The sequence below is a fragment of the Pleuronectes platessa genome, chromosome 5 (genome assembly GCF_947347685.1).
Source record: "Pleuronectes platessa chromosome 5, fPlePla1.1, whole genome shotgun sequence".
Taxonomy (NCBI): Eukaryota; Metazoa; Chordata; class Actinopteri; order Pleuronectiformes; family Pleuronectidae; genus Pleuronectes; species Pleuronectes platessa.
The window spans coordinates 4,683,789-4,709,699 of NC_070630.1; the positions used below are offsets into that span (position 1 = coordinate 4,683,789).

The following is a 25,911-nucleotide window of genomic DNA, read 5'->3' on the forward strand; positions in this document are numbered from 1 at the left end:
TCCATGGATTATGCTACTCAAGTTTGGGAGACGTGATGGACATTTCTGCTTCTCTCTGAGCTGCAGAAACAGATTCCTTCCTTAACGTGGTCAGCGAAGATGCTTCGTACAAACAGCTGAGCTTCTGCTGGACTTTAGAATATGAGGAATTAAGATTAAGATAAGGCAGCAATTAGCTCTTTACTTTGCGTTAAAAACTTATAAAACAATTTGGAGGTTAATTAGAAAGCGGAAAAACTACAACTTCCTATTGGATTTCAATCAGGCAATGCTACATTTTAAAGATTGCAATAATATCATTTCATAATGACATGACATCATTACAAGATGGCAGTAAAATGTCATCATCCTATCATGTGATGACATTTTCTTTTTCAGCTTTAGGTCTTATAAAGTCCTATAGGAGGCAGAGATACCAGGAAATCAGCATTTTTTAACTATAGCATAATTTTCTGACTTCATTATGACTTCTTCATCACCTCATATGATGATATGACCACTTAATGCTTAAATTAAATCTCCAGCCCTATTATTTGCAGAGCTATCTTAGAGAACGGGTATTTCAGACCATATTTTGTCTGAGTTTGACCTTTGACCAATTAGCATCAAAAGTTCTTGGGATACTCTCCAAAGTAATCCTCCCACTAACTTTAGTTAAAGTCCATCCATGCATTTTCCACTTATTTTAGATGTACACACACTGATGGGGTGAGAGCAACACTCTGCATAGGGTGATGCTTGTATCCTCAGACAAGAAATGTAAAAACATTTTCTTAATGATAAGATCTCGACTCTGAGTTGCACAGAGCTCGATTCTCACTACCTAATACTCAAGTGTGAGGAAATCGACAGCGGAAACAAGTTTAAAATCAAATCATGTTCTTTATTTTTTGTGTTATCTTCTTCCCCTCAAATTACAGGCTCTGTCCTTCAGTGAAGTCTAACAAGACTGTGTTTATGGCTAAAGTACAACAGTGTCAGGCTGTCGGTTCTGCTCTGCTCTGAAGTGACGACTTCTCACATGGCCACCCGGCTAATCATTAATCACCGGTTATTAAAGATGGAGACCGAAGCACCAAAGCCGAACGAGCGTGTGAATATGTGAGATAGAGAGAGAAAGAAATGAAAAGAGCTGAAGTGATTGCAGTGAGAAGGTGATCGTGCTGCTGTGCTGCATTTAAATGTACGATATGGAATCAGTTACACGCTGTGACACATGTTTTCTAGTCTGAGCTGCTTTAACAATGACATACGACCGACATGGAGCAGCTGTGGGGCAATAAAAGTCCAGACTGAGTGACAATAAGAGCCTCGGGTGTGGAGGTTCCTCAGTCCTCAGACCTGCCTGGTGCACGGATCGGAGCATTTATTGATATCTGGGAGAATATAATGGAATCAGAGCTGCAGTTGTTCACTTGTGACTAAAAAAGTTTGGCTCATTAACATGGCAGCTCGATCGCTCTCCAGTGACAAGTTCTGGACCGAATAACAGAGTCAACTGCCAGAAAAAGGAAGTGAAACTCTGCGTGAACGACCGTCTGCAATGTCAAAATGTGTTCAGAGAAATCTGCCAGGGTCATTAAATCAGTCATTTTGAAGCTTCATTAGAATTTTTATGTTTGGGGGCCATCGTGAAATATCTCTCTCGTAAAATTAAAAAGAAAATCTTGATGTTTTGCCAGTTTCATTTCTCATAGACCCAGAAATCCACAGTGTCATTCGGGGTGAAAACTTAAGTCCATCAGACAGCCATTAAAAACCTGATATGATATTTAACTGTTAAATACAATGCAATAATAAACCATGACAATATCTCGTTAACCAACTTAATTAAAACAGAAGCGTTAAATCTTCAAATGTACGGCCTGAGAGAATTTAGATAATGAAAACAGAAAACTATGAAGAACCAGAATTTACTCTTAGGTTGATTTGATAATAATAATAATAAAAAATAAAGCTTTTAGTGGCAACATTAAAGTTGTTGCCTTGCTCTAAACTTCCGAACCACTGCCCACATCTTTAAAATGTTCAGTGATTCAGATAATAACAGAAGTGATCACACGGTGCTTTGGACCGTCTCTTCTGTATTTAATGACAGTTAAAGAAAACTAGAATCGTCAAATAGAGAAAAACTAATACAACACAGAGCAGGTGCCATATAAAGATGCACTATAATAATCATCATCATTATTTAAGTCTAATTATAATAATAATAATAACATCAATAATAGTAATTGCAACAGCAGGTGCAAGGACATGCAGCTTAAGTAGTGTTGTGACTTCAAGGCAGGAGCACTTCAAGGGATTTCGGAGGCCCTAGAGATGAAGAGGTATTTGGGGGGCCCTACATTGAACTACCCCCCCCCCCCCCCCCCCCACCCATCTTCAAATTATTCTTTTGTGTCAGAATGGTAAAAACAAAGTGCACACACATAAATAATAGTAAAGAAGTCAAGTTTAAGTGTAAGCCCCCCCACCCCCACCATCCCCGACTCATCAAACACACATTTAGACGATCTAATCTTCAGATGCGGACGATTCAGCAGTTTATGAACATGTCATGACAGTAGAGTAGTATTAGAAAACGTAAAGGTTCAGTGTGTCGAAACTAGTGACATCTAGTGGTGAGTTTGCATGTTGCAGCTGAACAGCCCTCACCTCACCCTCCACTTCCAAACTTTGAGATATAACCTGTGGCAGCCACCAGTTGTAATAAAAACTCAAAAGGTTTTAGTTTGTCCTGTCTGGGCTACTGTAAAAAACACGACAGCCTCGTAGAGAGGATCCGCTTCGATGTAAATATAAAGTATTTAAATATAAAGGCTCAGTCTAGGGAATAGAAAACAACAATTCATACAATTATGATGAAACACACTGATAAAAACATCACTAGGATTTTTTTATAATCAAGTTCTGCCAATAGATTCCTTTTCACCTATAATCTTACACATTGAACCTTTGAGAAAAAGCTAAAGAAAATTCTTAAGACGATATAGGTTGATGAGGCCCAATGTGTCCGGGCCTCTAAAATATGGAATTTCTCATCATCAGTACGAGTTGACTCAAACAAAGTTCACAGAAGCAGCAGTTGAAAGTTCGGCCTGTAGTTACTGGGGATTAAGGGATCAATGCTGGATTTTTTAAATATGGGAGCCTGCACTGCTGTTGGCTTGGAGCTGGATAAATACCAGTAGCCAGAGAGCTGTTTGTGACTGATAAAATGTTGGGATTAACTTTATCATAACCCTTCTGAGAGAAGCTCAGCGGACGCACCGTTTCGGGGACAGGTGATTCGCTCTGTAAAACCAACATATTCTAAAGTAGAAATAGCAGCCTGAGGTTGTGTTCCTCAACCAACCAGTGCAGTTTCAGTCCTTTCACATGTTCCTGACCGTCTTTATAATATGAGGACACCGCAACCTTTTACTTTGATTACCAAAATCTCTTGAGGTGACCTTTGAGTCCTATTGACAAATGGTCAGAATTGGAAGGATTCCTTGGAGGCATACTTAAGAGAACACATTCTCAAGGAAAAACAGGTTTGTGAGGCCCCTGGCATCTTGAGCTTTGACCACCAAAATCGAATCAGTTCATCCTTGAGTCCAACTGAACATTGGTACCAAATTAAAAAAAATTCCCTCGAGGCGTTCCTGAGATATCGTGTTAAATAAGAATGGGACAGACGTACGCAGGGATCGACGGATATCCTGAAACCACAACGCCTCCGAGGCAAAGAAAACGTGATCATCAAATGGCCTGAAAACAATTCTAAACAGCTTTACCACAGCAGCAGATTGGGAATGCGGTGCACACAGGCTTTCGGGGGGAGGATAAAAGAGTCAGTATGTTTCTCCTGGAAGCGTCTGTGCTGCAGATGTCTCTATCTTCCCCGCTTCATGTGTGACATCCGGCCTGCGCCCGCTCTGCCCTCCGCCCAAATCCGACCTGTGGCTGCCTCACCTCCTTGTAAGTCTTTTGTTTGACTTTGTGTAATAAAGCTGAACCTCATCCGTCGGCCTTGCGTCTGCATTCCTGGGTCCTGCCTCTGCCTGCACTGCTTCCATCAGCTAATTATGACCGCGGAAGGTTGATAGCGGAGTTTATCATAATGAACAGAAGCTCGGTGATGTGAGAGTTTTCAGATAGGGAGCAGCTCTTGGATCTTCTCTGCATATCCAGTATCTCATATACGCTCCTCGTTGTCTGTTATGTTCGGAATCTATAGGGTTTTATGTCCCCGGAGTTAAGAGGAGGCTGTGATGTTGTTTTACTTTTAAATCGTGCAGCAGAACTCCATTCGGGGCTCCACTCAGGCCCTGAATGAAAACCGTGCCATCTGCGCAAGCTTTGAAAAGCTCTCAATTTTTTCCTCCTTTCTTTTTTTTTTGGAACGCTTTGAGACAGTGCCCAAAGGTATGATTTCCGTTCTCTAGAAATTTGTGAAGCGTTATACTTTCTGAATTTGGGGAACTACAAAGTTGCTACAGCCAGGGTCTCAACCCCAGCTTGGAAATAATCCCACTGCCTGACTTTGAGCTTTTACTGAAGTGGGTTGAGAGGCAGCCTGCATTCTGCTGTTTTCATTCCACAGACTCTAAACTGCACGACGCAGATGTCTCATCTGTGGGAGGAAACCAAAGGTGTTGTTTTTTCCTCCTGCTCTCTTCCTGTCTTCCCCCGGTGCCACTCTAGCATGAAAAAACCTGGAGGAGACGACAGAATGAAATGGTTCGAAGGAGGGAATTCGGAGGCCATTTGGGATTTGAGAGTTTATTACTTCTCGATCCTGGAAAAAATGACATCTGCTATTGCTGAGATGGTCCAGACACACAGAGCCTGCAGGTTCAGTTTTCATTACTGATGTCAAAGGAAGGTAGGAAGCAAATAGAAAACACCTGAGGTCTGCTACAGGGGTATGCCTTTAACACTAGGGGGCAGCACTGAGGGATTGTATTTAAATAAATAAAGTCTTTAAAGACTTGAACCACAGCCTTCAGTTACAGATGGACGACATGACAGCTCCCAAAAGTGAAGACAAAATATCCTGAAGGCCCCCTGATGGCTGGCTGCAACATAGGTCGTAAACCCCCCTCCTCCATGTTAGCAGATGGAACACAGCCCAAATTTAAAAAGGTCAAAGCAAACGTGAAATAAACTTTTCCAAAGACGATCTCTTTCATTTTAGGTCGTTCTAATCACACTTATGTACGTTCTAGTGCTAATATTGATTTTAATAAGTTATTTAATGCTATAAAAATGATTGACAGCTGAGCCTCAAAAACTCGAACCTGGTCGGCTTTGCAAGTCAACATTATCGTTAGTGTCTTCTACGAGCATGACGTCTTTTTCATCCTGAGATATTTGTATTTTTTCCATGTTCCTCGTGTATTAGAAACGTTCAGGAAAATTATTCGAAAACTTTTGTATTCTCACATACAACCCCTCCCGAACGTTTCTTGGAACCTTTGGGACCAACCATAGTTTGTTATCATGCTGCAGTACTTGTAGTTTTTAAACTTGTTATATTTACATCACTGCCAGTATATTAATAAGTAATTTTTGTGGGTTACCTACGTGACATACTTTATTCTGCTGTAATTTGTATGTGGGCCCAGTCATGGCTGCCTCTCATGTTATCCTCCAGCACCATCAATAATGCACCATCTTTACGGAGATTGGTGTTAGAGTTGCACAAAACCTTTTTTCAGGCAGCGTTGCTCTTGAGGGCAGTAATTATCTCGCCGGGTTTCTGCTGGGGAAAAATTAATTAGAAAGAATTAATTGATGTGGAAGCGTTTTACTGGCTGTAAAGGCTGAACTCTCCAAAGGTGATTCTGTGCTTTTTTCCACTTAAATAATCCCCCCCCCCCCCCCCCCCCCCCCCCGCTCCATCAGTATTAAAATCACTGCATGGCTGTTTAAACCTGATGACATCCTGTAAATTCAGCAGTGTTCACTTACTGGTTTGATTGTCTTTGCTGTATTCCCCTTCAGGCATAAAGAAAATGAACGAGGATCAAAATAAAATATATAAATTTGATGTATCTTCCTAAGGTGTTTAAGTAAGCCTGACTCAAAACTGAACTCCCAAGATTAAGTTAAACTCTGAAATGCTGACTCACCGTTAATCCTGCTTGTCTTCCCAAAACCTGACTGCTGTGAATGAATGAATGAATTCAGCTGGAGATCAATGAAGCACATCCCTCTATCTACATGAATGTGAATGAATATATATTATTGTATTTTCTTTAAATAGGCAGTTTGCATGTTCTCCTCGTGTTTGAGTTTGTTTCCTGTGTTTTTGTTGAGAGGTGGGAGATGACTCAACAACAAACCTGTTAAGAGAGCTGCTTTTCTCCTTCTTTAACGTGGCGTGAACCTTGGCGAAGGTATGTGCTCTCATGTTTGTGTTTCTTGACTCTTCTCATTTGAGAGAGATTCCATCCCACAAAGCTTTTCTATCTAATCCTCAAACCCTCTTCGAATCAAACTGTGCTCCTAAAGGGTCGCTCCACCCAAACGGCTTCCTTCCTCCAACCACACTGACTCTCTCGGGCTTTATTTTCCCAGGTGTCGACTCAAAGGTCAAAGATTTCTCCCTCTACCTGCAGTGCAGTGAAGGTGAGTAGAGATCAGCGCGTGGTCCAGCATCACAAAATCAAACCCCTCACAGAGAACACATGTTACTCAGCGGCAGAGCGGCCGTACGTCTCAGCAAAACCTCACGTTCCACATTCGAGATGTTTTTTAGACAATCAGCCGCCGCCGAGTAACAAGACCTCACACTGCACAGGCTGCTGCTCCCGTCAGTTTGAGGGGTTTTACTGATTTAACAGAGGCGGTGCTCCGACTTGACCCCGATGTGTCACAGCCTGAGCTGATGAGGCATCTGTCTGACACTGTAACAATCACTGGTGATATCAGTCAGATCAGAGAGAGAGAGAGAGAGAGAGAGAGAGAGAGAGAGAGAGAGAGAGAGCTATTCTACCAGATTAAACAGAGCAAGTACTGAAAGAGAGATTTCTCAAGTGAGTATGGAGACAAGGCGGAGGAGGAGGAGGAGGAGGAGGAGGAGGAGGAGGAGGAGGAGGGAGCGAGGTGCCATTATCTGGGGGATGCCGCACATTGTGTGAAAACGGGGATGCTAATGAGGGCCAAGTACATTCCGATCAGCTGCATTGTAAACGAGCCGACTTCGTACACTCGGGCACGGTCGAGTCTCTGAAGTGTTGTTTGTTAATCAAAGGAGGAAAAACAGAGAGCGGAGAAGACGAAGATGGAAAAAAAAAAAAAAAAACGACTAAAAATAGTGAGCGAGGAGCTGCAGAGCGTTCATGACACACACACACACACACACACACACAGCGCGCTGGTAATTGCTGTGAAAAGGTTACCGTTATTGTTATGCACGCTAAGGAGGCAGAGTGCAGGAACTCGGAGACACCTCTTGACATTAAGCTGATGGTTGCACGGCTCCGCAGAGTCCCAGGGTGTGATCGCATCTCGGGGGGGCATTGTCTCGAAAGACGTCCCCTTGACGCTTTGAAGCAGAATGACCTGATCGAAAAGGCAAAATAAAAATCCGACGTTTCCCCTCAGCGGTTATCGGGGAGAAGCTCAAGTCGCAGGGCACCTCCTCATCCCCTGTATCGATCGGTGCAGGAGGAGGAAGATCTCCCACGTGCAGCGAACGCCACGGAGGTCAAGAGGTCATGGGAAAAGCTTTTTCAGGTATGCCAGTGCAGGTCTGTCGACATGTAGCTGAAGACAACATCGTTCCAATCCCGATTTTTCCATAAACATTTATTTACAAAACCGAAATAATGACAAAGGATACAGTGAATACAAAACATGTGCTAATATGATAAAATACATGGTCATACACAACGTATATCTTATGCATGTGTTAAATAAACTAGATTTGTTTTTGGAATCTGAAAACAAACTCGAGGAAGCAGGCGGTCAGTGTTGGTTTGCTTATTACGTAACAGGGATTATTGCATTTCTGTGTTTAAGGCAAAGATGAGCGATGAGGAGGAGACGGAGACAGTTCACGTAACGATGAAGCATTATTACTTTTCTCCTGATCACACGAGCACACAAAACATCAAATAACCCAAGAGGACAAAGAGGGGAAAAAAGAAGAGAACACTCTTTTGTACAGAAATTGTTATGTAACAACTTTACAAATAGGATTGGTCCATTTATTTTTCCATTTAAGTACAGCTTTAAGAGAAGAACCGGTTTTCAAAGCCATGTGTGCGCTGCTTTATGAAACAGTCCCTGCAGTTGTCAGATGAGTAGTGTCCCGTGATGTGCAGAGCGCCAGGACGACTTTGGCGTCTTTGGTGCCTGATGTGCTGTAACCGCTGCGACTCCACACGGTTTGGAGTCTCCCTCCCTATAGTCGTACCGCCCCCGAGGCCTCCGCCTACTCGCCGCCTCCCTCTCAGTAGGGGTACTGCTTCTGCTTCTTCCCCGCGAAGCAGGACAGCCAGGTGCACAGCAGCATGGCGGCCGCCGCCCCGGCCCCCGTGCAGTAGTAGGCCCAGCCGATCTGGCAGGAACCTGCGGAGGAGAGCAGAGGGATTAGGCTGGATATCTCTGCACGCTTTAGTTTATCGGGCTGTCACTGTGTCACCAGGATACGTCCTAAAAAAAACCACGAAGGGATTTGAGTGAAATTCGGACAGATAAGCTTTCAGCCACAGAGACAACTGATTCGTTTTCTGTTGGTGTCTGAGCATCGGATGAGACCTGAACTGTTCACTCTACATTTATAGTGTCTGATAAAGCCTATACTGGGTATCACAGTAAATGTCACATTATTTCTTTTAAATTTAATGAATAATCTTTGCTCCTGAGTGAAGGATGTGGTATTAAACTCTATATGGACAGAGAATCACAAACCTGTGATTGCAGTTTATATTCATATAAATATATATATATATATTTATACTTTTCTATTATTGCTAATAATCAAAATCACATTGCGATATTGTTTTGTTGTCCAGCCCAAATAACTAATGCCACTTTTAAAATCAGATACGAGCCTTTCACATCCATATCAGCATTTTTGTTTGCCCATACGTGTTTTTCTTTTTATTCATAGTAATTCATGATATCAAGCCTCGAGTGTATTTCATTTTCATAAGGGTTTCATTAGGAAATCTTTGCAAATATATCAGTATTGGAAATATTTTTCGAATAATCCATCTGGCTGTCGTCACTTTGGCATTCCTTCAGCAAGGAAAATAAACTTCTCTACAAGAGCTGACATGTCAAACTATTCACTGAAGGACGGCTGCAGGAGCCTGTGAACCAGGACGTGTTCAGGTTTCCTACCTGATATCTTAATACACTACATTTATCTTGACTTCTTCATGCTCACGGTTTTAAAACACAATTTCTCTTCTTTGATTCTCCCGTGTGTGCAGAGTGTCGACCATGACTGAGCGACTGTCACTGGGCCCTGATGCATTCCTATAAATCCTGAGTGTTGATCCAGATGTGAATGACTTCCACCACTGTACGTTAAAGACTTATTGTAGACTAACGTTCCAGGAGCAGAGTTTCTGGTCGTGACACAATGTCGAACATCTACTCAGCGTTAATGGATGTTTGCAGTGAATTACCATTGTGTGTGGGGTGTGTATTAATTAGAGCCAATGGAATATAACACGGATGCGAAGGTGACAGTTCATTCGAGTTATGGCTCATTTAAAATACATGGGTTCATTTGGATTCTCAATCAGTGTGCGTGCACGGGAACACACACACACTGTCTCTCACACTCTCTGACTATTGTTGCCTGAGTTCACGCGTTTGTGTGAAGAGCAGGAAATGTTGTGAAAAGGGCTTCGCATTTTGAGTTCGAGCCGCAAAATGTCACTTCTTCTCGAGAGGACAACAGTTTGCATTGTTGAGACAAAGGCGCTGAACATAGTGCGACTTCATCTGCAAACAGACGCTCTGGTTTGTGCACAGAGCAGGAGACGGGAGCTAAAGATGCAGGAACCCGGGGAAAAGGCTGCAAGTGAAAACAAATTAAAACAAAAAGTGTCTTCAATAAGACTCAAATCTTCAGAGGGAATTATGTTGCCTTATCAAACGAGGATGAGACCTACATCTGGTGCTCAATTTGGGTTGGGAAAAAAAAAGAAAATGCTGCAATGACCAACACGACTTCTCATTATAAACATCACATTGAAATTTTAGGGAGAATGTCTGATTGAATGTAGTTATCTAATTAGGAGCCGGGGGGGGAGGACGAGGAGGCGTCTCATTAACAAATCATATCAGCCGCCTCCTCACTGTGGAACAACAGCCAACACTGAAAAAAGACTTTTCTCTCCGAGTCGCATTAAACACATTTCTCTCTCTAATGAAAATGAGCTGAATCTCTTCTCATAATGTGGCTGGAGTTTAACAGGATCTGAGGGAATATTCAACAAGCAGAGTTTTTCCTTCTGTTGTTTTACTTTTTAACACATGAACAAGTTAAGTGTCCTGCAGCCACGCGCAAGGTTATCTTTGATTTACTTCAGCACAGGCGGCTCCCATCGTGATTAATGAACGAGTCGATGGAGGAGAGAGTCCGATCGCTGTCTTCTCACCGGAGAACCTCCACGTTTTCAGTCGTGACAGGAAGGAGGTGGCAAATATAATCAACCGCACTGAACTGATGCAAACACACTTGTTAGGAATAATTTACTGTAAATCTGTTCTTTCAAATTGGGAAATCACACGATGAGATATTCTCGTATTCAAAGTAATTACTTCTGATGTTGTCTGAAATGTGATCAGATTCACATCTGTTGGAATTACATGGGGATGGTTACATATCCCCTCCTGTTTAACTTTGTTTTTGTTCCTTTAAAATCATTATTTGATGACGATGAGTAATGTTTATCAACTAGAGCCTTTTACAAACATAATGTGCAGCTTACTTTATGTCTTCCAATATTAAGATTTGTATTTCATGGAATAAAATTTGTATTTATTGGCTGCCTTTGCGTTTTTTTCCAGTTTTAACCATCTTAGGAATTGAATTATTTTGTATATGTATTGGCTGATATATCGGAATCCCCCTCCTCCTCCTCTATAGAAACCCAATCAGAATGGCTGTAACTCAACAATTCCCTGACTAAACTGTCAGGAGCTGTGATAAGAATATTTCGTTGTCTGGTGATGCTGTGGTGCCGCTGTCGGGTCTAAACCTTCCCTGGTGTAATTATGGGGTGTGATAGAAATCGCGTCCTCCAGGGGGACGACCCCAGACGGATTAAACTAGCTGTTTTGTAACAAGCTACAACTTTAAACTCAACGGTTAATTGATCTTTTTGATCGTCCAATGAATTCGTAGAAGTTCTGTGGAGTGAGGAAGAAAGTTAGAGAAAATTCAAAGTGGCAGGAGCTCCAACCTGCAGGACACTGATGGAAATGAAAAGTGAAAAGCAGATCCACGTGTTCCCAGTGTCACCTGATTACAAGGTTATGGACTGAAAAGCTTTATCAGAAGTTTCCCTGTTTTCATTCAAATCTCCCAATCTGACCGAATGGATTTCTCCCTGCACAGCTCCGACGTTTGGGGGGGGGGGATGATGTTTATTTAAATTCTCAAACATCAGAGAAAGTAGTGAAAGATCAAACAGTTTTTGATTCGTAACAAATAAAAGACGAGGTGCGGTATCAAGAACCCTTCCACCTGCTGAGACAGTCCTGATGCTGCCGGCTGAATACAGAGCACAAATCAGGCTCCTGCTTATTCTCCACACATAGTCATCGCTATAAAACACTTCAGAAATCCACTGCAATGGGAGGTTCGGTTGATTTATGCATAATAAATACCGAGGAATCAGGTCTCTTTTGAACACGAAGGAGCCAGAGAATTTTGGCGGATTTTTTGTTGGTAAAAAAAGGGCCGGATGTTGAAGGCCAGGAAAAAGTCTGTCCAACTTTTCTGGGACCAGGACGTCCAATAAACACGAAAAACATATTTACACGCTCAAGGTTAGAGCATCGGGGAATCTGGGCTCAAACTGTACGAGTAAATGAAAAGATTTATGTTTTCATAACGTATCCAGAACCGGGCTGATGCTAACAAGGGGGAAATGTGCCACCTTGACTCTGTGCCATTCAAACATTTTGCCAACATTATGCCGGATCATTACGAGAGAAGGAGGAAACATCGACCAGCTTGACCGCCTGTGTTCTCTGTCCACGTGTCGTGTCCCTGTTTCCTGGTTTCACCTTCTTTCTTCACCAATTGGCGCAGAAATGGTGCGAATAAGGTTTTTAAAAATTGAGTGGTGACTGCGCTTCAACTGTGCAAGAGCCTGAAGACGGCTGAACAACAGCTCTAATGGTCGGGAGCCTTTGATTGCTCCATGCTCCCCCCCCCCCGAGTGCACTGCACGAAAAAAACTGCAATGCACAACGAAGCTGAGATTCAGTCTGACTCTGATACAATTCGTGCATTCACAGAAATCAGGTCATAAATGGGCGGAAATCACATTGTTTGTCGAACTCAAGTGTGCACATCAATAGGTGCATGTGTGTGTGTGTGTGTGTGTGTGTGTGATGCTGTCTTACCTAGTACGAACTGGTCTGAGTTGTTGTTGCAGGTCTGCTGTACCTCCTCACTGTCCCATCCCAGAGGATAGAGAGCGCATCCTGATCCGATGAGCAGACCTGAGGAGGAGGAAGAGGAGGATGAGTCAGTCGGTGGAGAAGATACAAAAATAAAAAACACACACCATCAAACGAGGCAGAGGGCAGATGAGACAGCGAGCGGTGTGTGTGTGTATGTATGTGTGTGTGTGTGTGTGTGTGTGTGTGTGTGTGTGTGAGGGGGAAAACGGCAGCAAGGACAAAGTGTCATCATCAAGGTGTTCAACTCCGCTCCTCGAGGAAAGGGAAGAAACTTTCTCCTTAATGAGGAAGAAAAAATACAAAATACTTTTTTTGTTGTGTCCAGATATCAGGCAAGGTGAACTGGTCTCGTTCTTTTATTTACGCTTTAATTAAAAAGACCAATGAGACAATGAGCTGCTGCGTGAGTGACCTGCATCTGACTTTAAAAGAAAACGCTATCATCTGTTCCCAGCCTTTACTGGTGGTGGGGGGGCAAATAGCTCCAACCTGTTCCAGCTGTTTTTTCACCTCTGAACAAACCTCACACCCCCTTTGTAAAATGACACGGTTTGCGACTTTAACACTTTATCACATTTTTCACCGTGTCGAAAAACAAAGCCCCCCCGCCCCTCTCTCTCTCTCTCTCTCTCTCCCAGCAGCAGCTCATAAAAAAAACAATGCAAATGAACGACCGACGTATGCAAATCGTTTGGCAATTTCTCACAGAGGCAACGGCGGGGGGGGAAAAAACAAGCATTTTTTTCGGTACCCAATAATTACTGTAAAACTCCGGAAAATCCTTGAGGGACTGCTTTATGTCGGTGATTAAAGAGAGGTATTACCGGGCTTAAAGCTGCACATAGAGACAAGAGTGGAATCTAGTCAAGGCCATTACGTTAAGGATTAATATCCTCAATATTTGCCTGTAGCCAGGTCTTGACAAGTTATTCCCTGGATGCCAAGACCTGTCTCTTGAAATTACCCTGAGGGGCCCCTGGTAGGTGGCTCTGCCATCGAATTAGCTTAATCCCCTCCAACGTGTCGGCCCTGCTATCAGTTTTTCGGGATGTGAAGATGGCAGCGGAGGACGAGAAGACAAGCGAGCTCTGCCTTCCAACCTGATTACCCCCCGTGCCATCCAGGACTGCCGCTCTACATCTAGGCCAGATAACAACCAGGAATTAATCCGCACGCTTAATGCAGATGGGCTCGACAAACTGGCTAACGTCGGAGGTGGAGCAGGGAGGAAGCGGGAAAGACATCTGCGTGTTCCCCGGTCGCAGCCAAAAAACACGTGGCAGGCCTCGTCGCTAACAGACGGCTGAGTAGGGAACCTGTGGTAGAAACTCATCTCAGTCCAACCCCAACGTGTTGAGAGCGGGGGGGGGGGGATATAAAGAAACGTCTCTGACCGAGGCTGTGTCATTACAGCTCAGGATCAGAGGGGATCCAGGGATTTTCATATATAACAACTCAGCCGTTTCTTCTTCAGACCCTTAAGTGAACTTCAGACGAGTCGCTGCTTTAGGACCTTAATTCACTACCTTCAGAGGAGCACTTCAACAAAAGTAACACACAGGAGACTTTGATGTAAATCCCTGAACAAGCAGCCGCCGTGGACGCCTGGCGAACATAGAGAAAAACCCACTGGAGCAAGAGAACACTCACACGTACAGTCATTAGAATATTCCCAGTTACATAATGTTATCAAATGTGTTTTGATTCAGATTTGTAACAGTAAAGACTGTAGAGCTTGCCGGCGTGATAATGTATTCATAATTAATATTTAAAAAACATCAGCAATTCTCTTTCAAGTGTTGTGTAATGCAGAGAAATACAGCAGCATGTCATCAAATTGAATTTCCTTGCTGCTAAAAAAGACGGAAAAAAAACACACAAGTCGGGCAAAATGTGGTTTTGTTTCACACTGACATTGTTATTCCAAAAAAAAAAGATTCTCAATTATACTTTGACTCACACATTTGTCACAATGATCAAAACTTTAAAGAGCTGCAGCTCTGCGGCAGGAAACCTCAGAGGGAGGAACGGATAGAAGAAAGACCTCAGTGCATATTTTCCACATCAGGTCAGATGATGATGATGATGATGAGGAGGAGGAGGATGATGATGAGGATGATGATGATGGCGGCGGCGCTGACAGCGAGCACTGGAACCACATGCGGGAGGGAAATTATCGCCACAAGAAAGAACAAGAGCTCAGTTCCGTTGTGTAACCACAGAAGAATGAGCGGCTTCTGGGTGAAGAGTCGGTGCTGTCTGTTGGTTTTGGGGATAAACTCACTCAGCCTGCTCCTCCGCAGTCGGCGAACTCGGCACGTTAACACAACACTATTAAGGCAGATACCGTGCAACACAAATCACAGCAGACGAGCAGATGAGCAAAAAAATACAAACACACGCTGCCGAGGGTGTAATTCAATTCCAAGTCATATGTGCAGCTACATCTTTCCTTTGGCTTTTATTTTATTTTTTTTATATATTTTTTCCCCCCAGGATAGTTAATTCCATCAAATCCCATCCTCCACACTCACTATGTGGGTTATTGAGGAGCCGAGGCAGGGAGGCTGGTGACTGGGATGTGGGAGAAAAGACGGCACCTAGAATGAAAAATGTTCTCTCCCATTCTGTTCGTGAGCCAAGCTGCTTGAAAGAAATGCGAGAGGAAACTACCCCGGGCTCTGACTCTGCCTGCGCCGTGGTAGTCGGATACTTCCTGTCCTGATTTCCTAAGCTGACACCCATGCGCCCGGATCTGCACAAAACAGACAGGCGGGGATTTGTGTCATTTAGCGCGTGGTTGTTAGCTACTGCACCGAGTTAACCTTTTTGGCCCGAGACCCCTGAAGGCCCTTTTTGTTTTTTGTCTATGAATAATTTTGTGAATCCCCCCAAATTTTCAGGACCCAAATTTGAAGTCTTAGCCCTCAGTTTGAGGACAAAAGAGCAGGAGACCACATGCCAAGATAAAACTTAATGATCTCCTTAGGACATAACGGTTCAGTGTAGCGGGACAATAAAGCAGAGAATCAAAGAAAAACACAGCTATAGAAAGAAGAGCCTGACTGATATATAGCTTGGCCGATAGAAATGGGCCAATATGATATTTTCCAGACATATTAGTATCATTTTTTTTACAGGATGCAGAAAAAGATGTGTATTTATGTAAAAATATCTTTATTTTCCTAATTCAAGTTCTATATATCTTTTGGGGTTTGTGTTTTCTTTTTATTTCAAGTTATTTATAATAAAGTTGATGGTTAAAGTGTAAAATATCACGACATAATTACATTTCTTCTTCACAAAGGTTTGATAACGAAATGTTTTTAATATGTTCTGTATATATCGGCCAATACGTATTATTATTGGTATCGGATCAACTCCTTAAAAAACGCCCGACTAGAAAAAACTTGTCGGGCTTCAATGGAAAGTTGATAAATTCAACTCCTGGATGTCATGTCATGTTTATACTTCTGAAATTTTCATGTTTGTCGTATCATAAATTAAATTTGATATCCCTGTTAAAAAAAAGAAACGTTTTTAAATCAGCCAATTAAAATGTAACCGATACGAATTATACTTCTGTGAATTCCCTGTTTGTTTTTTGCCCCCAAACCACACAAAGGTTTATTTCTCTGTCAGACCACATGACAAAACTTCAAGAAGCGGCTGATTCCGCTGCGAGCAGATGGCCGCCTCATGATGAAATCCTTGCAGGACTCCACTAAGCTGCCATGAGGGGCGGCTGGTGGAAGGCGCCAGGAGGCCGTCACATCATGCAGCTACACGACATCATGGAACAGACGGGCAGAAGAAAGATCATAAATGTGAGAAAATCTGCCTCAGTGTTTGTGAGGGTTATTAAAAAAAAAAATTTAATCCAAATTAAAGGTTTCTGCTGCATCAATCTGGGCCTCGGGTCAAACCTGAAGGCCCCCCCCCCCCCCGGCTTTCTGGGAGAGGTTCAGGTGCTCTATCAACACGGGGCCTGGGAGGGTTGTTTGTTTACTTTCGCCGCTTTTCGCCAACAAGCAGTGTTTGGAAAACCTCAGCCCGCTTTGGGAGTCTGGTTTCAGTTCATTTGGCAGGGAAGCGAAGAGGAAGAGGAAGAGGGATAGGAAGAGGGATAGGGAGAGGAAGAGGGAGAGGAAGAGGAAGAGGAAGAGGAAGAGGAAGAGGAAGAGGAAGAGGGAGAGGGAGAGGGAGAGGAAAAGGTCGGTGAGAGTGTGTGCGGTGCTTGAATGTAAGACGACCGACAACTTGTTCGCGGATCAGCTTTCAATTGATCTCCGCGCGGGGCCATTATCACCAAGGACTATCTCAGGGCCTAATGGCTTCTCTGAAAGGCTGTTATATGAACTGGGAAGGAGTTCGCTTTAAATGGACTTAATCAGATACATCGGTCCAACATATCAGCAGCGTTCAATCCATGAAGCCTGCTCTAATGTAGTGATCGCTCTCGCCTGCACGTCCTTGCCTCGGATTTCGTCATCGCAGTTGAGTTCACTTATTTCAAAATCACATTTTTCGGCGCTTTAAAAAGAACAAACACTGAGAAGCGCTTTATTCCACCAGGGCAGCGCTATTGTTCCCCGCCCTATTCTGTCCACGCTTTTTTTTACCTGAAAGGGAAAAACTGCCCCCTTTTCATACACCCCCCCCCCCCCCCGCAACATTCTCTGATTTAGGGAGTGCTGATGCCTTTTGTCAAGCCTTCCTGCTCTCTGTCCAGAACCGAGGAATTCCTTTACCCTCCTTCTTTGCCCCCCGAGACAATACTATTCAAGGTTATCATTCAAAAGGCCAAAGAGGACGAGGGGGGGGGGGGGGGGGGGGGGGGGGAAGAAGCTGCCGCTAAGCTGGAGAGAAATTTGGTGGTCAGGGAATTGGAGTAGGGATGTGCCTGAATGAGCCGGCTTAATGTAAGACGTTCCCTTTTGGGCTCGGAGGATCATCGGAGAGGGGGGAGGGAAATGTAAGAACAACCCCACCTGGGTGCGCAGTGCAAATAGAGTCTACCTTCACATGGTCCTATTTAAAGTGTTTTATTTTGAAAATTGCCTTATTTGGTTCTTTTACAAGTTCATAATTGGAATTTGGGGGTCTGCGAGAAGAGGTGAACATGCTGTAATGTTTGAAATAGGCATTTATTGTAATCGTGCAGTGCCTCAGGGCCTCTCTTTTGTGATTGGTCAACCTCTTGCAGAACGTGTCAGAAAGCTACACCCCCCCTCGCCCACAGTCTTCCCGGTGAGTTGGTCTAGCCGTGGATACTATGGCGTTGATTCCCTCTGTTCGCAATTTGAGCCAAATTGGAAAATTGGAGTCGGAAAGTGAAAGTTGGGGAGGAACCAGTTGAACCAGTTGATTGACCCGATGAAATCTTCATGTAAACAACTGAAGCTGGAAGTTGAGTTTTGAATTCGTCCATCTCATGTGTCATGTTATATAATATGACTTTACAGGGGGAAAAAGACAGGAATGAAAGCAGCTGCTCTGGGGTCAGTGTTTTCTTAGGGAGAGAAGAATTCCCTTTGTAGATGATGATGTATATAAAATAAATATAAAAAAATCTGGCTTATTCAGGGGGACTGATATATATGACGTGATGTGTTGAATCTGCAAAAGCTTGATTGAATTCAAATGCCACTCTCCTGAGTAGTTCTCCGTGTGGTTTCATATGTAAATGACATAAGATGGCTTTGGGATCAATACAGTGCCTCCTTACTCCAAACAAGTTGCAACTAGTATGCATTCATACATAAATTAAATCCCTGATCTGCAGGTTTGTCCAGATCCGCCCCGCCCCATCCACAGAGCTCCATGCAAATCGGTTCAGTAGTTTTTGAGTAATCCTGCAGACAATCAACATCACAGCCTATTTCTGGATGTAAAAAGCAATTATCTCATGAAGACTGCTCTCATTTTAAAGAGGAGTCCAAATAGAATGATTTAATACTGACTGGATTATGCAAGGAAATGAATTCCATGCATTTATGAGAGAGAATGGCTCTGCACGATTAAGCAAAATGTCACATCTGAAATGGCTCCACGTGCTCAGACTCCTTTATTAGATCAATAAACAGACTTGCCGTCAATCTTAATTAAAAATGACTTTTCCGACATGTTAATGTGAAGCTCGGCTCATTCTCATTCTCTCTCATGTTCACCTGTCGGTGCTTCGCTCAGAGGCAGCGACAGGTTCCCAGTGCAGCTCCAGCCTGTGTCTAATCTGTCAACGGACCAATCCCAGCGTGTTCAGGCAGGTTTCTCTTCCCCCCCCCCTTCACTTGAAACACAAGGCACACGTCCACATGTGCGGCTCACACGCCTGCTTTTCTCCCTGTGATGTTTGGATTCTCCGTCGCTCAAGCTGGATCGACGCCGACTCTATTTTAGAGGAGCTTCTTCACATGTGAGGCTGCTGCCTTTGTGCGAGCGAGAGGAGGGGGGGGGGATCAGGAAATTCAGTAGAAGTGTTGGATTCTGGGCCAGTGGGAGATGGGAGGATGAGGGGGATGCGGAGAAAGGAGGGATTTGTGAGGAACGTGTGATATGTGATGTGTACAGTGGAGCATACAAATAGTTGCTGCTGCCGATGGCACTCAGGTGTTATTTGGACAACATTGGTTTCCTTCATGTTAAGAAAGCCTGTGCTCTTCAACACTACACTGTTTTGTTTTGTTTCTGCACATTGATTACCGGTTGGATGCTGGAGGTATTTTCACGTGGAAGATGTTATTTCTGGTTGAACGATATGTTTCCTCCCCACAGTTTGCAATGTTTCCAGATGAATTTCATACTGTGTGATGGACGGATGGCTGCACAGATCTTACACTTCACAGTCTTTTGTCATTGTCGTCACTTTTATGTGAGACACTTTTTGGATTTACAACTTGAATATCAAACCAAGGGAAACTGTATCACTGACCGGACCACAGAGATCAGAGCTCTGTGACAAACAAGCTCCGGCTACACCAGCCTCAGACTTTATTCAGAGTGTGACCGTCCTGTCCATGACAAAGTTATCTCCCTTCTTCCTCTGGTACTCTGGAAACATTCTACAAACACTCTTTTATTCTAACAACAGCCATTAGACCCTTTTACACAAAGATCCCTCTATATTTGGGTGAAGAGGAACCCTTTATATGCCCCATCTGCTTACGAACATGCGATCACAAGGTACAAAAATTAGCAAGATTAAAAGATCTGCCACCAAAATATCTTCAAATCCACCGTAAAGCTGCAGACGACAGTGTTTCTTAAGGATCATGAGGTTTGCCGTGGGGGGGGGCAACGTGGCCGCAGTTATTTTTCAAGACAGTTGTAACCGTCTCTCTGGGACCAGATGGGATTATAAAATGAACCACAGCTCTTAAAACATCCATCTACACACTGAGGAGCAGTGGACCGACAAGTTCTTTACACAACCCAATACTCAGATGTTCTGCTTTATGTTTTGGGTTTTAATACATTGATCTCAGTAAGTAATGTTGCTTCTTTCTAATTTCTTTTACATGTATACTTTGTTTATGACGACTGCACGTTTCCACATGAGGCATTGAGGAAAATGTATTGCCCTCGTTATGGGCATGAACTTCCTGGACCTAACACGGCTGAGGAGGTGATTCTGAATCCAGATGTTTTCACTGATGTTGACAGTTATTGATCAATCGAACCTGAACGCTAGAAGGTTTCCACATGCACGCAGAAGAGCTGAGCTGCAAAATATCATTTAACACAATGAGCTGCACACTGCTGTAGGATCACCACTTCAGTTTGTCTGCCTGATGGAACAACACGTAGGTGAAGCTTCAGGTTTTTTGAACGCTTCATTTGTCACTTTCAAATTAAAAGCACATCAAGGGAACAGGCCAAAATGGGCACAAATGCACAATTTGTTTTTGTTGGCTTGTGTCACTCTTGTGTGTCACTGTTTCATTTTCTCTCCATGTCCAGCCATCAGTCACCATCACCGGCCCTGGGTGGAGAGAGCAGCTTGTGTTGTATTGATCTGATTCTGTGCTTTTTCCTACAGGCCCTCTGTCAAGAGCCGGGCTTATCTAATCACACCGCCCATTCCTCACACGGTTTCCGACTTCTAACGGTAATTAATAAACGCACCAATTACTGGAGCTAAATGAACCCCGGGGTTCATGAAGCAGTGGGCATGTTTTAAGTAGGAGAGAGAACTGTTAGATCCACAGCTCAAGAGGACAACATGGAGCATGAACTGTGCACAATGTGAAGCCAGCGTGTGCAAAAGACGCAGCTAATAACTTTAAAAAGAGAACATCTTCTGGGCGTGTGTGGGGGAAATGAGCTTTTCACTCGGCAGCGCAGATACTTTCTGTCCTGCAACAGAACCCGCGCCTCCCTGCGACCTCGACCGTGTCTCCTCTGATCTCACATTCGCAAATTGGACATTCTGCCCCTTCGGGAAAGCAAACAAACACAAATGGAACAAGGGAAATAATTCAGCAGCGTGTGAGAGGAATTCCTCTTCAAGCCTTTCCAAAAATGTTGCACAATTTCTTAACAATCTCTTGTAAACGGAGTCACTCCTGTGATAAACTGGAGGAGCGGCAGAGGCGGAGAGTTTCAGGGTATCACCCGGTCACCTGACTGTTAAAACGCTGCACTGCTTTTAATTTGCTGCCTCCGTCAAAGGGAAGATTAGCTTTTGCAATATCTTGCAATATTTTAATGACTTGCTGTATTATCATTCTGAGGATTGGTGGCGACAATAAGCTGCTTTGCTTGCACATGACAAAGAGAGAGTCAGAGCTTTTCAGCCGTATTTAACTCAAATTTGACTGATTTCAAAAAAGAGAAATCTAAGAGTGTGCAAGGTTAGAAAAGAAGAAGAGAGAGATGTGAACATCTACAAAGTGAAATGCGAGAAAATGACCATTAGTATGCTAGTCTGGAATTTCAATTTAAAAGAAAAAGTGATGGCTGTTCCATCCATCAGAGAGGCGAGTCGAGTGAAGGGGAGTGAGGAGAACAACAAAGCTGAAGGGGATGGAAATCCTCCTCAGGGTAGGATCCACTTTATAGGGTCCTGCAAGTGAAGCTCCTCTAACTGGGTCATGTCAGATGTGTCGAGCGGCGCCCTCCTCCTCCTCCTCCCGCTGACGGCGCCTGACAGGAAGACATGTCGGGAGGCCACGTGTCCAAAAGCCAGAGCACACACACCTACAGCGAAGTGCTCCCGCCCTAATTACCCCTCTACAAAGAGCAGTAAACAAGCTAACGTAAGGTCTTCTGGGGCAGAGCGGCAACACAAAATCAAAGGCGCTGCAATCTGCGCTTTAATATTCATGTTAATAGCATCCAAATATGCAATGAATGTTTTAGTGTTCACCACACAGTTTCTGCCACACATCAAAATGCCTCACTGACAGTAACGGGGGCTCATCATGTGAGCGGCTCCACGCTGGAAAACACAAAGAGCCTCTTTTCAAAAGACAATGCAACGCTTCAGGGGATCGAGGAAAAAACTGACTCCCACAGCCAAAGTGTACAAAGTGCCGTCCCACTGCATTCACGCTGCCTCCTGGGACACACACAGGGCCAGCTCATTCCCCCCGGGGACGGGGTTTAAGCAACCTTACCTAATTCACAAAAATCTAATATTCTCTAAACTAACAGGTCACTTTGCCTCCCGGCGTTTCATTGTGTGGGCGTAATGTAAAAAACCCATTCAGTAAGTAAGAGTAATTTCAACAGGACATGAGGCCCATTTAAAAAACACAGGAAGGTTGTAAAGATATATATATTATCTATATATTTCATAAATTTTTACATATTCAAAGCATAGCAAAACATATAAAGAGATAAAGATAAACAGCTGCATTTAACTTTGTACAAGAAAGGGAATAAATAATGTCAAAAACGTTGACAGCTTGATTTATGATAAACCAAAATGGATGATAGATGGATAATACTGAAGTATCAGAATGTGACTTGAACTGGAGGTAAAATGACACGAACCAATTTATTTTTAGAAGAATGATTTGACATGTGTTTTGACCTGTATGGCGCATAGATATATATATAAAGGCTAGATGTCTCGGCCAACGGAGTCGAACGGCTGCACATGGCGGCCATCTTGCCACAGGCGGCTCGCTCACCCATAACATTGTGTGGATAGTGGTTCGTACTTTTTAAATAACCATAACTTGCTCAATTTTCAAACGACTTTTAAACGGTTTGGTTTGTTATAAACGTCAGAGATGTAGTTGTGACACTGCATACTTATGAAGAATTATGTTATTTAAAAAAAAAAATAGAATAATGTTCTATATAGGTACAAGATTTCCCTTTACAAATATACATCAAGAACTATTTTATTTTATTTTTAGACGAGCCATCTAGCCAGATGGAGATCGAAACCCGTTGGCTTCTCTGTGCCGGGAGACGTATTCAGTCCATGATGCTGACGTACAATGTTTTTTAAAAATGTCTGTAGAAGATCGCTCTGTTTTCACTTTTATAAAGATTGATTGGTAGATGTTATTGTGAGATTTTAAAGCCTTTCAGGAAGACGGGGGAATAAAGAACACATTATGTAACATGTAAAGCGATCTGTGCACAACACTACAGAGATGGGGATCAGGTTGTCGCGGGACTGCGTGTGCCGGTTGACATTTCGCAATGACACTGAGACGGTATTGTCATCCTACATAATCATATAATATCTGGTTCATCCCATCCGCTCGAGGATGAAAAGCTATTTCTGCCCCGATGATTCCGCAGATGGAAACCAAACAGATGTCAAGAAAAAAAGGCGACCAATTCCATTTCATATTAAGATTTACTATCATCTTGTTTCCTTTTATGTTGCAATGCCATCTCGCCTGTCAGGGTAGTAAAAAAGTATCGAGGTAAATTAAAGCGGATGCTATTATGTTGAGATAAATGTTACCGTTGAAGCGGCAGCCTCCTGGTGAAGCCTTGTCTTCTTAACAATGCTGCCGGGAGTCCTTCAAGCCCATGGGTAATAAAATAAGGTAAGTAGAATAAATTACAGTATCTGAAGGCTGATTGTGTGGAAAAAGAGGACCTGACAGTGACACTTGTTTATTCCACTTTGCTGTGGAAAGGGCCTGATGTGGTGAAACATGATGAAATAATGCAAAGCGCCTGAGGGGGGTTTTCAACCAAACCCGCTGATTGTAATTTTCTTCCTGGTCAGAGCACTGGCTAAATGTGATGACTCGCTTGATGCTTCAACAGCAACTTTCATTAAGTCTTCATCTTGTTAAACGTTCATTTTTTTTTTGTCAGTTAAGACCCCGAGGCAAACGAAATCAAAAGCACTCGAGGTAATAAAGAGCTAAAAAACCAGCTTGAGTGAACGTGAACCAGTGCAAAAGGAAACCCCAAGTGTGCTGGGAAATAAAACAGTTTATATGGATATAATTATAGAGAATTCAGAAAACGCCCGTAATTATCTGCAATAACACCCCGTGGCTTTTATTTACTAAGGCATGTGTGCATTTAGGAAAAAAATATGAAAACTCATACTAACGTAAACCAGAAGGAACAATGGAGCAGTCATCCAGCGCCCATGTGTTTCCAGTAAGATGAGAACCATTTAAAACAGGATGGTTTCAGTGGGCCAAGTTTAATTTGAACAATGCTTCAGACGATACAGATTTCACAGCTCTATGACACCGCTGCCTCCCGCACGTGGCCTCCATCACGCTGTGGACAGTCATGTCATAGAGCCAGTGGACTGCATGAATCCACAGATTATGGCGGGGGAGCAAGGACGGATGGAAATCAATAGTTCCCGGCGTCCTCTCAAAACTGCCCCTCACCAAGATGCTTCAAAGAGAGAGAGAGAAAGAACGATCCGGAGAAAAAACAGACGCAATAAGATGTGTGAACAATGCTCTTCAAGCACCGGGGGGGTTCCTCTCAACAGCCAGGGTGGTTAGAGTGAATTTCCACTCTAATTGCCTTGTGCTCAGTTCACATGGAAATAATAGCACAGCATCAATTAGCTCCTTATCTCTGTTTTCCGGGAAAAAATGAAATAATACATCAGGGCAAGAAAGTAAAGTTCAGAACTTTGGATTTGAGTCTGTGAAGTCAAACATTTCAGAGGTCGTCACAAAAAGCTGCTTTCAGGCCTGAACTGAACTTTTCCCTGAAATTATCCAGAAGCAAGAATACAAATACATCAGGATTATAAGAGGAGCGATGTACGGAGAATACAAAGATGTCAACTTGGACGGTCAACAAAACTCGAGAGCTTTTGGTAATAATTGCTAAATCTATACATCATGTCCTCTCTCCTAGGAGCTCTACCTAGACGCCGCCCCTGGCCTGAATGTTCCAGACTCTTTCCTGCTGTTGAGTATTTGTCCGACCTGGACAATCTCCTACTAGCTTCTTCAAATATGAAAAGCAAAGTCCAGCGAACCCAATTTTCCTGGACGTTTTCTGGAGTTTAACTTAAAACTGCTCCCAAAAGGACATTCCTGCATATTTTGAACTACTGCCTCCAGTTTTACAACGATAATAAAAATCTTGCATCTAAAATAAGAACACGGCAGCGGATGCTAGAAACAAATTCAATCTGCGTGGGATTAGTGATTAGTTATTACCCAGGGACTTCTGACTACACCGAGATGTGCAGGTATGAAATCTGCTCACTGCTCAAATTATGATTATGGCAGACTCGCATCAGGAATAAAATCACCCCCCCCCCCCCTCAATTATACAAATCACTTTCCGACCTCAGGTTGTATTAGTTCCATGCAGATAGAGATTTATGAATTCCATCAGTATTCATGAACATGAGCGGCTCACTTCAGAAGGCGAGATGAAAAACTTGGGCCTGCTGCTCTGGCGATGAAACAACTTTGTGCGACGCGAGTGTGAAACATCAGAGCAGAATTAGCTCCGTGTCTTCACGGCGCTCGAGGAGATGAGGAGGAGAAGTTCTCCCCTGTAACGTGTCATGTGTCCACAAAGGCTCCCATTCACTGTCAGGAGCACTCGTCCAACAACGTGTCTCCTGACTGCATCGACTTTGTGCGACTGTGGCTCCGCGAGAGGCTTGTCTCTGTACGAACTTTGGACCGGATTGTCTCAGATCACAGGTCACCGAGTCGAGTGAACTGTTTTTCCCTTGAACATTTGGTTACTGTAGCCCTGCCGCGGTGGTGGTGGTGGCCTCCCGGCGAGAGAGACGATGGTTGTTGAGAATGAACTGCTGGACATTTCAGAGCTAGTCAGCCT

The 25,911-nt window shown here is 43.4% G+C and overlaps 1 protein-coding gene across 1 annotated transcript in view; it reads right to left on the reverse strand.

The window, feature by feature from the left end:
• Nucleotides 1–7,786: 7,786 nt before the first annotated feature.
• LOC128440061 (LHFPL tetraspan subfamily member 6 protein) overlaps nucleotides 7,787–25,911 on the reverse strand; it is a 41,460-nt gene continuing 23,335 nt past the window's right edge. The window contains exons 3-4 of the mRNA XM_053422639.1: nucleotides 12,595–12,693; nucleotides 7,787–8,568 (exon numbers count right to left, since the gene is read on the reverse strand). Coding sequence (XP_053278614.1) covers nucleotides 8,450–8,568; nucleotides 12,595–12,693 — 218 coding nt within the window. The 3' untranslated portion in view covers nucleotides 7,787–8,449. The remainder of the gene's footprint in view (nucleotides 8,569–12,594; nucleotides 12,694–25,911) is intronic.